This window comes from Chiloscyllium plagiosum, unplaced genomic scaffold, assembly GCF_037043375.1.
Source record: "Chiloscyllium plagiosum isolate Xiang-an unplaced genomic scaffold, Cpla_swu_hap1 HiC_scaffold_17, whole genome shotgun sequence".
NCBI lineage: Eukaryota > Metazoa > Chordata > Chondrichthyes > Orectolobiformes > Hemiscylliidae > Chiloscyllium > Chiloscyllium plagiosum.
In genome coordinates, this window is record NW_028270155.1 from 29,123,978 (window position 1) to 29,137,983 (window position 14,006).

The 14,006-nt window shown below is 41.2% G+C and overlaps 1 protein-coding gene across 2 annotated transcripts in view; it reads left to right on the top strand.

Moving 5' to 3' along the window:
- The window catches only part of pmfbp1 (polyamine modulated factor 1 binding protein 1), a 791,959-nt gene that overhangs the window by 575,278 nt on the left and 202,675 nt on the right, over positions 1-14,006 (top strand). For both annotated transcript variants that reach the window (XM_087995767.1, XM_087995768.1), the window contains 3 exons: positions 1,732-1,974; positions 7,046-7,276; positions 7,832-8,062. In XM_087995767.1, coding sequence (XP_087851893.1) covers positions 1,732-1,974; positions 7,046-7,276; positions 7,832-8,062 — 705 coding nt within the window. The remainder of the gene's footprint in view (positions 1-1,731; positions 1,975-7,045; positions 7,277-7,831; positions 8,063-14,006) is intronic.

Genomic DNA, 14,006 nt, shown 5'->3' on the forward strand with positions numbered 1-14,006 from the left:
TGATTGAGAAAAGGTGTCCTCTATGCTGTATGACTCTACTATACTAGACTGAATGTTTAGAGAGTCCTAAAACTACCTGAACATGAACACACAAATTCCTTACCTCAGATTGGAGCCAATTAAATCTATAGTTACCAGGTATAGCAATACCTAGCATTAATGTATAATAATATAGTGTCACTTTCAAGTCCAAACCGAAAGACAGTTACTGACTTTGACTTCTCCTTGACCAGCCTGTAAAGAACTCAGTGTGGCATCAAACTACACGATAGAAGAGGTTTTAAGGAAGGTCTTAAAGAAGGTAGCAGAGATGGAGAGGTGGAGGGGTTTAGGAATGGATCTTTTCCTCTGCAGTGGTTGCCACTGTTGAGCAATGAAATTAGGTACATACAATAATCCAGAATCAGAATCAAAACGTTTGCTGGGGAGAGAAGTTCATTTCATGGAAGAGATTAAAAACTGTGGAAAAGCAATGCCATGCCGAGATTCTAATGAAAATTTTAAACTTTGACATTTTTATGAATTGGGTGCTGTCTGAATTGATGGTGCAAGTCGGGAAGATCCTCTGGTACGAATTGAATAGTTAATAATGAAACCAAATAAATGCAGTCCCAAGAAACTGGACAGTGATGGAGAGGCAATAAAAGAAGTTGATTTTTGTTGACTTAGTTACTGTCTGTTCAGAAGTTAAGGAGGAATAATGGATTGTAGCCACAGAAGTATAGTATGCTATTCGTCGTGTATTATAAGGACAATTTTGAAGCTATGAACGTCTGCTTGAAGGAATGGGCACTGATCACAGAGATATCATAAAAGTAGAGGTGGCCAAACGAATGGTCTCTATCATTTTGACAAATCTGTAAATTTTCATCCATAAGAGGATAGATGGCATAGTACAAGGTTTTAATAAGGCATTTGGCAATGAAGATAAGTTACCAGGATTACTTTTGCATAAGCGAGCAATTAGAAGAGCCCTTAGAATGTTATCCTTTATTGCAAGAGGAATTAAATACAGAACTATGGAAGCTCAAGATCTGAAACAAAAACAAAACTTGCTGGAGAAACCCAGCCGTTCTGACACTATCTGTGGAGAAAAAGCAGAGTTAATGTTTCGGCTCCAGTGACCCTTCCTCAATTGGGAAGAGAGAACGAAGGCATGTGAAGCAGAAGGCATGTGAGACTGAAATAAATGGATAATAATGCAAAGCAAAAATGCATAGAAATAGGATATGTTTAGAAACAAAAGATGGGTCTAGAGGAGCTGTAAATGGGAATGGAAGGCTGAAGGGTAGGCTTAGGTTATGTGCTCTCGTGTTACAGTGAGCGAAGATGACCAAAAATCTGAGTTTTGTGTCTGTCTTTGAGTTGTAAACACTGATGTATCCTCAAAAAAAAGTACTATGGATGCTGAAGACCTAAAATGCAAACACAAAGTATTAGGGAACGTCAGCAGTCGAGTGACATCTTTGAAGAGAGAAACATAATAAACATTACAAGTCCAATATGACTCTTTTCAGAAATGACATTTTCTCTTTCTTGTCTATAACAATTAATTGCTAAGAAAAATATATAGTCTCCAAACATGAAGAACAAAATCATGTTCAAAATTGTTAGAACACTAATTGAAGAAGCATTTTCACGAGTGTATCTTCATCAGCTATGTGGCTGGTTAATAAAGTACAATAGCATCGAAATAAATTGCAATCTAACTGTGTCTAATTCAATCCCTAGAATCACTGTCAGGAGCAATCCATGGAGCAGCTTCAGAAAGAATTTGATGTTTTCAAACAGGCACATGAATCTGACATGGACCATTTTAGTCATGAAACTGCTCAAGTGCAAAAGGAACTTGACTCAACTACAAAGGAATTACAAGAGAGGTTGACCAAACTGCAACAGTACAAGTCCACAGTTGACAGACTGAATTCTGACCTACAGCATGCACATGAGCAACACCAAGAGGTGGTCCAGGAAGTAAGGATCTATTTTCTATATATTTCCAACAAGAGGCTACTTTTTCTTGCATAAAATCAGAAAATACATGAGCTGCTCATCAGGTCAGGCAGCATGTGTGGAAAGAGAAACAAGTTAACATTTCAGAGTAAGGAATTTGATAAGGTACCTCATAGCAGGCTGGTACAGAAGTTAGAGTCTCGTGGGATCCAGGGTGAGCTGTCTAGATGGATACATAACTGGCTTGGTCAGAGAATAGCGATGGAAAGGGGCTCTTTGGAATGGAGATCAGTAACTAGTGGTGTTCTGCAGGGATCAGTGCTGGAACCTTTGTTGTTCGTAATATAAAAACAATCTGCAGGGAAATGTAGGTAGTCTGATTAGTAAGTTTGTAAATTACACCAAAATTGGCAGAGTTGCAGCTAGTGAGAAGGATTGTCAAGAGATACAGCAGGATATAGATAGACTGTAGATTTGGGCAGAGAAATGGCAGATGGAGTTTAATCCAGTCAAATGCGAGGTGATGCATTTTGGAAGATCAAATTCAGGTGCAAATTATACAATAAATGGTAGGACCCTTAGGAGCTCAGGGATCTGAAAGTGGCAACGCAGGTGGATAAGGCAGTCAAGAAGGCACACAGCACGTTTGCCTTCATTGGCAGGGGCATTGAATATAAAAGTTAGCAAGTTATGTTGCAGCTTTATAAAACTTTTGTTAGGCCACATTTAGAACATTGCATGCAATTCTTGTCACCACAATACCAGAAGGACATGAATGCTTTGGAGAGGATACATCAACAGCAACTGTCCAAAATATGCGAGTAGTATTGTCATCTGAAATGGTTGAACTCTGAATTGAGTCTAGAGGTTATAACGTGTCTATTCAAAATGTGTGACAGTGTTTCTCAAGCTAATGTTGAACTAGCAGTGTAGGAGGACAAAGTCAGAGTGGTTGGAATTCAAGAGGTAACTGAATGCTCTCTTTCAGGTTTTCAGAGTACACTAGGTGACATGCTTTCAGTGTTACTGGAGGTGATTCAAGGAATGTATGCATGAGTTAAAACAAATATTAATTGTGGTGACGAGAATTGCATGCAATATTGTAAATGTGGCCTAACAAAATTGAAGAAGGGCTTATGCCCGAAACGTCGATTCTCCTGTTCCCTGGATGCTGCCTGACCTGCTGCGCTTTTCCAGCAACACATTTTCAGCTAACAAAATTCCTACCTGGCCAAAAATAAAGCAAAAAATGTGGTTTAACCATGGCTTACAAAAGAAATTTAGGATTATAGCTCCAAAGAGGAAGCATATAAAAATATTAGAAAAAGCAGCAAGTCTGAGTACTGGGAGCAATTTAGAATTCAGCAAAAGAGGACAAAAAGGTTGGTCAAGAGAGGGAACATAGATTACAAGAGTAAATAAGCTTGTAGGGAACACAAAAATTGGCTGTAAAAGCTCGAAAGTGGAGTTAAGGCCAAGATGAGACTAGATTGTATTAAAAGACATGGCAGGCTCATTGGGCTGTATTCTCTACTCCTGCTTTTAGTTCTTATGTTCTCAAGGGATTAGACCATGTCAACATGATTTTATGAAATGTAAATTACACTTAATTAATCTACTAGAGTTTTTTAAAGGTGTAACTGGTGGAATACATAAGGAAGAACCAGTGGATTGGAGGGAATATAATGGATTGATAATTAGTTGACAGACCAGAAATACAAAGTGGGAATAAATGGGTCTTTTTCCAGGTTGCAGGCAGTGACTAGTGCTGGGATCAGTGCTCGGGACTTCTGCTATTCACAATATATATGAAATATTTCCAAGTTTGTTGATGTCACAAAAGTTAGTGGAATTGTGAGCTGTGAGGAGATTGCATGAGGCTACAGGGTGATCTAACAAGTAGAATTTGTGGGAAAACACATGGCAAATGTAGTATAATGTGGAGAAAGGAGTCATATTATTTAACAAGTGAAGTATTGGGAAATATGGATGTACAAAGAGATCTGAATATCCTTGTATACCAGTTAATGAAAGAAAACAGGCAGGTACAAGCAATTAGGAAGGCAAATGGTATATTGATCTTCATTGCAAAAGAATTTGAGTTTACAAGAAAGGATTTCTTACTGCAATTAAACATGGTCTTGGCGACACAGCACCTGAACATTGTGCACAGTTTTGGTCTCCCTACCTAAAAGAGAAAATACTTGCAAAAGAGGGTGTGTCGCAGAGGTTCACAAGGTGGAGGAAGAGAGTTTGGCATAACTGGGCGTGCATTCATTAGAGTGTAGAAAAATGAAAGGGGATCTGATTGAAACTAATATGCCTAGACAGACTAAATGCAGGGAAGGTAGTTCCCATGGTTGACGAGCCTAGGACCAGGGATCAGTCTCAAGGTATGGGCCAGGCCATTTAGGACTGAAATTAGGAAGCATTTCTTCACTCAGGTGTGATCAACCTGCTGAATTTGCCACAACCGGGTCACTGGTATGTTCAAGAAAGATACTAATATATTTTTAGATATTAAAAACATCAGTGGTACGGAAAGAAAGCAGGAAAATGGTGTTGAGATAGAGGATCATATATGTAGAGGAATACAGCTTGTGGTAGATGCCATCAGACAACCAGGCTACCGCCCCCACCCAACCCTCCAGGTCTTCTTTCATCTTGTGCCACTCTAGCAGCCCATTTGCACCTATCCCACCACCTGAAGACCTACCACATTAAACCTTGCCCTCTAACTTTCGTCACAGTCCCATGAACCACAATATGACATCTTAATGATGCCTATCCTGGTCCTCTGTATTCCCCCTGTGGAGACAGTGATGGTCACTGCCATTAATCTCCCCCACTCCTCCATAGACTATCATGTCCACTAGTGATGTTCCATATATCCATTTGTGCATTGAGTTTTCTCGCATCACCTTATTTTTCCTCACTTCAATAGATGCCTCTGCATCCGTTCCCATCCCAGCCTTGACTGCTCCACTCCTTTTGGAATTAAGCCCCCTTTTGTCCCTTGCAACGTCTTTAATGATCAATGCATGGACCTCCATGACTGTATTTGCCCCAGGTCTCTGACCAGCTTTGAGGAGCATAACTGATCAGATCCTTGACACCTGTCTTTGCTGCCCTCAACTAAGGATATGCAAATCCCCTAATGACTTGTCCATACAAGACTGACTGTTACCCACTTTCCAAATTGAAGTTGACCATATCCCCTGACCATGGCAGTGCTGAACAGATGGCTGACTATGACCAAGCTCATGGTGTGTCTTCATGCTCTGCAGACTGTGCCAATAAGTGACAGGACCGCTAACGTACAGCAGACCCACCTTGATTGGACTGAGGACTGGCTCCCATCCAGTTTTCAACATGGCCATTTGGTTGTGCAAAGTGACATTGTACAGCAGCCTTTTAATTCTAGATACTGGTGTGCCTGCGATGCAGCTCTGCGTTTTGTAAGTATCCTGTAAATTGATTGGACATATGCAATGTGGAACTTGAGAGATCGGTAAACATTGGATGCCAATTTCTGAGGACAAAGAACGCTTACAGCTCATGCCCAAAGCCCATGACCTAAGATGCTGTTTCATGCTGAGCGGCGTGGAGGCTATTCACAGCCAACAATGAGCTGAAGTCACCAAGTACCTGCTCAAGAATTCTTGACATCTAGTTTGCATGCAACAGATGATAGGATGGGAAGCTGTGTATTAATGAGATGTACAATCAATAAGTCATTAACAACCACTAAACCTCCTTACTAGGCAACTCATCACTCCCTAGAAAGAATCTCACCTCGATTCTCGGAAATCACTTAAAAGATGCAGAAATTTCTCGCTAGACTTTTTGCATGATTCTATTGCATTTCCCACCTTAGCCCATGTTGTTCAGGCCACTATAAGATTCCACTCACAAAAGATGAGCAAGAGTTCTGCTGAAGCTTTACTCACTAAAATCATGCAACATGGAAGAGATCATCAAGAATATGCTGCTACTTTCTCATCAAAACCTGGGCTTATATGGAGGTGTATTTTGAATCAATATCCATTATTGCCACAACACTGTATGGAGGGTTTGAGGGCAATCTATCTGATCATGTATTTAATTAAACAATTTCTATGTCAACATCTTTTTCATCATTAAAATGATGCTACTTAGCGATTCTATACATCCTCTTAAAAATGCATGCATTATTTCATACTCCAAAATTTTCAGACATTTTTCTTTAAAGAATAGCTGAAATTCTCAAATTTATTAAATTGATCCCTTTAGTTGCTTTAAACTTTTAAAAGTTTCAGCAACAGACAATGTTAGCATCACAGAGAATATCTCTGATATTGAGAAATCACTCAAGTTCTGCTAATTCAGTTGATGCCAAAAATTCCAACCAGTAACTCATTTTGACTAAAGAAAATCCCACTCTGCTATATTTTCTGAGCAGATAATGTCAGTTGCTGTTTACAAAAATAAGGAAATATACCCTCCTGTTTGTTTGTAACTGTAACTTCACTGCAACAACTACCTTTGGTTTTGAAATTAAACTAATAACTATATAGTGCATTTCCAATAGCACAAATTATTTCAGAAAAATAATCCCCCTTCCACTGTCAGATCAATAATACCCTCATCTACTGTCAAATTAATCATATCCTCTTCCAATGTCAGATTAATAATGTCTGGGGTCTCTTTGCACTCTCCCACCTTTCTCTACCCACCAATCCTCAACTAGTAATAGCACGTATCAGCATTTCTACTGTAATGAGTCTACTTACCTGGTACTTACAGTTTTTAAAAAATATTTCAATCCAGTGTATTTTTTCTGTGTCATGGGTTCAACTGGGGTCTTTGGTTAAGTTCATGCATGAATCCACCCAGGATCTTTTCAATGCAACAATATGGATAATTCAGCAAAAGAAATACTAAAAGTAACTTGGGATCAGAAAAGTCACAAAGGAAAAAAGTAACCTTATTAAAATTTAGTTACATTTCTGAATGGTTACTAGTCCCATTTGTAGGTAGTCATTGTCAATCAATTCTTACAGTCCTATGTTCTGAATTCATTTGCACAAACTGACAAATGCATGTTTTTCAGGTCTCTCAGTGCGAAGATATTATGCGCAATCAAGAATCGGAAATAGCTCATCTTAAACAGCAGCAGTTTGATTCTGAGAACCAAGTAGCCACAGCCAAACAGAATTGCAAATCACTTGAAACTATGTTGGATCTTTATAAGCAAAAATACCAGACTTGTATAAACAGGATCACAGAGTTGGAAAATTCAATGCAAAGCCTGGAGACAGACTTACAAGATGCAAATAGACAGGTTAGAAGAACAAAATGAAATCTCACAGCCTATAAAGCTGCACTGTAGCAAATCTGTCTGAGACATCAAATTGGTAATTGTGGCATTCGACCTGTTTTCAAGCTTTTAAGATAAAAGTGGTCTTACGTAATACCTCTAAATGATTTGCACCTCAGGCCTGTTACTTTTAAAATTTTCCTGGTGTTGCCAATGTTAGGTGGGTTAGCAATAAAGGAACCCAAGGGTCTGTTGAAGACATTATCATGCCAATTCTACACAATTGTATATAGTCTCTGGTAAAACATTTATCATTACCTGTTATCATGGCTGTTAACTTTGCAATAAATTGTGAAAAAATATTAATTCTTCCCCATTCAATGCATGTCGTATTTGTGACTCTGATAATACTTTTAGACTGATATATAAAGCCATTGGCTTTGCTACCACATTGAGAATGAGGAAAATTGAATATCAAGATGCATTTCTAAAGAGGAGTGCCCAGTTCAGTTGCTGGGCAACTAAACTTAAATTTAAAATTTTTACTTCTAAGATACTTTTCTCTATCCATTTCATTAGCTTTGCAACCGTGATGAGACTGTTCACAAGCTACGGAATGACATGCTCACAGTGCAACACCAATATGAAACAAAGTGTACACAAGTGGAACATTGTGAGGACAATGTTGATCAGCTTACCCATCAGTTACAGGTTGCACAAGAAAGCCTTTCTGCAAACAAAGAACATGTTAGCCAATGTGAGGAGATCATTCGTAGCCTTCAAGAACAGGCCACAGTTCATCACAATCAAGTGAGTGTGCACATGTTTATTCACCTGTAAAAGTTGAGATAGAAATGTTTCACTCCATATTACTTCTTTCTGGAAATATTTTGTATGAAGAAACTTTTAGAACTTAAATGCCAAATGTTTTCAATAGCAGGATGCACCCAGCTTATATGTCTAAAATTTTGTATTTAAAAAAACCCAGTTAATATAAAGGAGCATGTCTCAAGCGGAGCTTGACACTGAAAGATGATATCATTTAGATAGTTGCACCTGACCCCTGATTAAATAATTATATAATTATTACAAATGCACAACTTCAAAATGTAACCTACAGACAAATGGTAACTTCATAAATTGATTTGCAATTAGGGTTAACCTTCTGGATAGGAGAAAGGGAAGTGGAACTCAGGAAAATTGATGATTTTCTCACTATATTAATAAAATTGTTGATCAAATTTATTAGACTCATAGAGTTATAAAGCATGGAAACAGACCCTTCAGTCCAACCCGTTCGCATAGATAAGATATCCTAAACTGATTTAGTCCTATTTGCCAGCATTTGGCCCATATCCCTCTAAATCCTTCTTATTCATATACCCATCCAAATGTTGTTACTGTACCATTTCGTCTGACAGCTCATTCTATACACGCACCACCCTCTGCATGAAAAGGTTGTCCCTCAACTCCCTTTTAAACCTTTCCCTCTCACCTTAAACCTATGCCCTTTAATTTTGGACACGCCTACCCTGGGCAAAAGACCTTGACTATTCACCCTTCCAATGTCCCTTATGATTTTATAAACCTCAAAAGGTGACCTCTCAGCCTCCAAAACTCCATGAGGAAAGAGGCCCAGCCTACTCAGCCTGTCCCTATATAGCTCAAACCTTCTACTCAGCAAAATAAATTTCTGAGCCCTTTCAAGTTTCACAACATCCTTTTAACAGGGAGACCAGAATTGAGTGCAGTAATCTGAAAGTTGCCTCACCAATGTCCTGACATCCCAACTCCTGTTCTGACCAATGAAGGCAAGTGTGCCAAACGCCTTCTTCACCACCCTGTCTGCTTGCGACTCCACTTTGAAAGAGCTATGCATCTGCAACCCAAGTTCTCTTTGTTAGGCCACATTCTCCAGGGTCCTATCATTAACTGTGTAAGTGCTGTCCTGGTTTATCTTACCAAAATGCAACACCTCACAGTTATCTAAATTAAACTCCATCTGCCACGCCTCAGCTCATTGGCCCATCTGATCAAGGTCCCGTTGTACTCTGAGATAGCCTTCTTCACTAACTACTATCCTCCTGGTATATCTCTGACCCACTTATAGTACAGTTCTCTCCTTCAATGTAGAACATCAGAGCACACCAGCACCTTTCATTATAATCTCAGGACACCATGTGCACGCTGTAAGCACCCATCTCATGGACGGGATCATGGTTCTTGCATGCAACGCTCTTTTTTACTATGTGGTGGTATTATCCACACCTGTAGACCAGGAGGCTGGGGTTCAAACCCCACCTGCCAGTGAGGAATATCGAAACATTGCCAAGCAGGTTGATTAAAAATGTTTGAGGGTCTTGTGGCAGTGTCCTTAACTCGAGGCTGAAAGGTCCTAGTTCAATCTCATCTGACCCAGATCTGTACAGAAACAGGATAAGAGGGAGCCTGGCCCTGGGGCAGAGGCAGATTGTATCTGGAATGGGGAAATAGTGGGAGGGAAGGGGGGGGTGTGGAAAGCTGGGAGCAGGTCCTGAGTGAGAAATGGGTGTGGAGTTGGTAAAGGAGCATGTGCTCCCAAGAAGGGGGTAAAGGGGTCAACTCCTGGTGGATGACAGGTGAGTATGGGTCTTGAGTGAGTGAATGGAGCGTCGGACCCAAAGTAGGGGGAAGGGAATTAGGACCAAGAGGTGAATGTGTGATTCAGTCTTGAATAGAGCAAAAGTGTTCATGATCAGTACTAGGAGAAAGTGAGGACTGTTGGAGATCAGAGTCGAGTGTGGTGTAGAAAAAGCACTGCAGGTCAGGCAGCATCTGAGGAGCAGGAGAATTGACGTTTCGGGCATAAGCCCTTCATCAAGAATGAGGCTTGTGGGCTGGGGGGCTGATAGATAAATGAGAGGGAGATGGGGCTGGGGGGAAGATAGCTGAGAATGCAATCAGAGGAGGGTGCAGCGGATAGATGGGAAAGACGATGACAGGTCAAGAGGATGGTGCCAAGTTGAATGCTTGGGACTGGGATAAGGTGGAGGGAGGGGAAATGAGGAAACTGATGAAATCCACATTAATCCCATGTGGTTGCAGGTTCCCAAGGCAGAAGATGAGGCATTCTTCCTCCAGGCATCATGTGGGTTTGGTGATGGAGGAGGCCCAGGACCTGCATGTCCTTGGTGAAGTGGGAGGGGGAGTTGAAGTGTTCAGCCATGGGGCATTCAGGTTGGTTGGTGCGGGTAGTTCCAGAGATGTTCTCTGAAACAAACCGTGAGTTGGTGTCCTGTATTCCTAATGTAGAGGTGATCACATCGGGTGTAACGGATACAGTAGATGACATTTGTGGAGGTACAGGTAAATTTCTGTCAGATGTGGAAGGATCCTTTGGAGCCTTGGATCTCCGTGAAGGGGGGAGGTGTTTGTGCAGGTTTTGCAGATCCTGCAGTGATGGGGAAGGTGCCGGGAGTGGAATAGACCTGCCAAAGGATGTGCGGAAGCAATGGTTTCTCCAAAACACTGATAGGGGTAGGGAAGGAAATATATCCCGAGTGGTGGGGTCTATTTTTGGTGGCGGACGTGGCAGAGAATGTTGCAATGTATAATGGAGGTTGGTGGGGTGGAAGCTGAGTACCAGGGTAGTTCTGTCCTTGTGCATTGGAAGGGGTGGAGTTCAAGGGCAGAGGTGCAGGAAGTAGAGGAGATGTGCTGGAGGGCATCGTTAACCACATGGGAGGGGAAATTGCGATCATGGAAGAAGGCAGCCATCTGGGATTTTCTATGGTGGAATTGGTCATCCTGGGAACAGTTGCGGCAGAGGCGGAGAAATTGGGAATAATGGATGGCATTTTTATAGGAGGCAGGGTGGGAGGAGGTGTAGTCCAGGTAGCTGTGGGAGTTCATGGGTTTGTAGTAGATGTCTATGGTTAGTCAGTTGCTGGAAATGGAGATGGAGAGGTCCAGGAAGAAAAGGGAATTGCCCGAAATGGTCTAGGTGAATTTGAAATCAAGGTGAAAAGCGTTAGTGAAGTTGATGAACTGTTCAAACTCCTCATGGGAGCACGAGGTAACACTGACACAGTCATCAATGTATCGGATGAAAAGGTGAGGATTGGTGCCAGTGTCGCTGTGGAAGATGACAAAGAGGCAGGCATAGTTGGGGTACATGCGGGTGCCCATGGCTACCCCTTTCGTTTGGAGTAAGTGGGAAGATTGGAAGGAGAAGTTGTTAAGGATGAGGACCCCCAGTTTAGCCAAGTGGATGAGGGTGTCAGTGGAAGGATACTGGTTGGAATGGTGTGAGAGGAAGAAACGGAGGACTTAGAGGCCTTCGTCAATGATCAGCAGTAGGTAAGGGTGTCAGGTCTGGCAACTCTAGTGCTGGGTCAGGGTCTGGTGTGTATAAATAAGCTAGGGGAGATGTAGTTGGGCGTGTGTGAGGTAAGTATTGGGTCAGTTGAATAGGTAATCAGGAGCTAGACAACATATTTAATAATCTAACTTTTCCTGAGTAACTATTTACTTAATTTCATTGGAACCCTTTGGTTTAAATGGAGACATTCAGTAGGTTCTAGGTGTAGAGAAATTGCCCAGCAGAATCTTCAATTACCTGGGCAATTCCTCTGAGTATTCTACAATAGGAATTCCACAGGGTCCCAGGCATAATTCCCATCAATGCAGGAATAATGACTGTCTGCACATTGGATAATCTGGACCAATTATTCTCCCACTAGAGCAAACTAATCAGTTCCATGCAGTCTGAAGTGACAATAAAAATTCTTCATCTGTCAATTGTGTTCCTTTTCTGATATAAAAACAAGTGATTTCACCAAGAACAGATTGTAGAAACGTCTACCAGTCTAACAAAATCAGCTTAGACCAAACTAAGTTTATTGTTTGAATCTAAGATTAAACACCTAAAAAGTAAGGCCAGCATTTTAGAGTAACTCTGATTGCAGGTTTAAAGAGGATGAAATCATTTTTTTGACTAGTATTTCTGTTTCTGTTCTTTAATTATTACTTTTCTGTTGTGTTCAAAGGTTTTATTAATCGCGATAATTGAGGTCAGAGTGGTGATACTCTCCATTTTTCCCCTGCCAAAATTGTAAATGCATCCAAGATTATTGTTTCAGCTAGAATTTGAGACAAACTATGGAATGGTACTAGATCCAGCATTTGTGAATGTGTAATTTGCTCCACATAATTATTACCATGCAATAATATTGTGAAATCAGACTGCTGGTCTGATGCAGTCCACAACACCATTCCATTTCGTCAAAATACAAACGTCCATCGACACCGGTCTCAATCCCTTTCACGATTCACAATTTAATTTTTCTGTTACAATGTCATGCAGGCAATCAGACTTCCTTTCCTCTGGTTCTGCTGATTTCAGAGTCCATTGTCTGTTCCCAAAGTGGATGGTGACGAAGGCTTTTAGCCTGTAAAGATAATGTTTAGGCTCCATATAACTTCAACTGGGGCCAGTGCTTCCATTTCACCTGCCCCACCACCCTTAAATACACTAGAGTGCATGTATTCCCCGTAATAATTGCCTAATAGGGTCCAACCCATCGCGATCGCAGTCCCATATGTTTTGGTAATATTTTCGCCCTTACCTGATCTCCTAGGTTAAGGAGTGTCACCTTGGATGTTTCTGTACTCCCTATCCCAGTCTCTGATTCTCTGTACATCTGCAACATGCCCTCTCAGCTCATGCAGCTGCTTCACTAGTTTTTTCACCAATTGTTTAACCCTATCCTTGCCATTGCACATCACCAATCCTCCTACTACCACGTCCTCAGGTAGCTGCATAGCCCGCCCAGTCAATAATTCAAACAGGGTCAGCCCTGTTTCCTTTGTTGGGGTTGACCTCAGTTTCATTCGGATAGCGGGTGTGTATTCTAACCCATTCCTGCCCTGTCTCTGTTGGGGCCTTAATCAGACTAGCTTTAAGTGCCTTGTTCTACCTTGTTGTACCATTCCTGAACTTTGGGCATGGTATGGGAGATGGAATTTCTATTCACTATCTAACTGTACAAATACCTGTTTAATTACTTTCCCTATAAAATGTGTCCCTCGGTCAGAATCAGCAGGGGAATGCTTCCATACACCGAGTAAACCTGTCTATTAAGACCTTGCAGGATTTTGTTCCCAGGGACTGGGGTAGGAGACCTGTAAAGTCCATCTGCAATTGTTCCCATGGGCCTCTGGGTCTCGGCTGGTGGCTCCATTTTATTTTGTTTGCTTTCTTTGGCTCGCACTGTGTGCAGACTACATATCTTTAACAACAATTTGCTATATCTCTCCCTATTCCAGGATATTTCTTGCAGCGGGTGATCTGATATTGCATTTTATCCTACCCTATATGTTTTTGTTTGTTTTGTTCACTGTGGTGGCACTGCCTGATCTTGCATGTTCCAGATTCTATCTTGCCTTCTCATTGCCTCACCTTTTTCATATTCCTGTTTCCCCTGTTGTGGGACTGTTTCTTGGGGTGTTTTTAAGCTTTCCTCTCTTCCTTCTGTAACTACTACCATTTCTTGACATTTCTGCACTGTTTCAGTAAAGATTTAGTGGTGCCGGTGTTGGACTGGGGTGGACAAAGTTAAAAATCACACAACACCAGGTTATAGTCCAACAGGTTTATTTGGAAGCACCAGCTTTCGGAGTGACGCTCCTTCATCAGGCAGTTGTGGCGCTCCGAAAGCTAGTGCTTCCAAATAAACCTGTTGGACTATAACCTGGTGTTATATAATTTTTAACT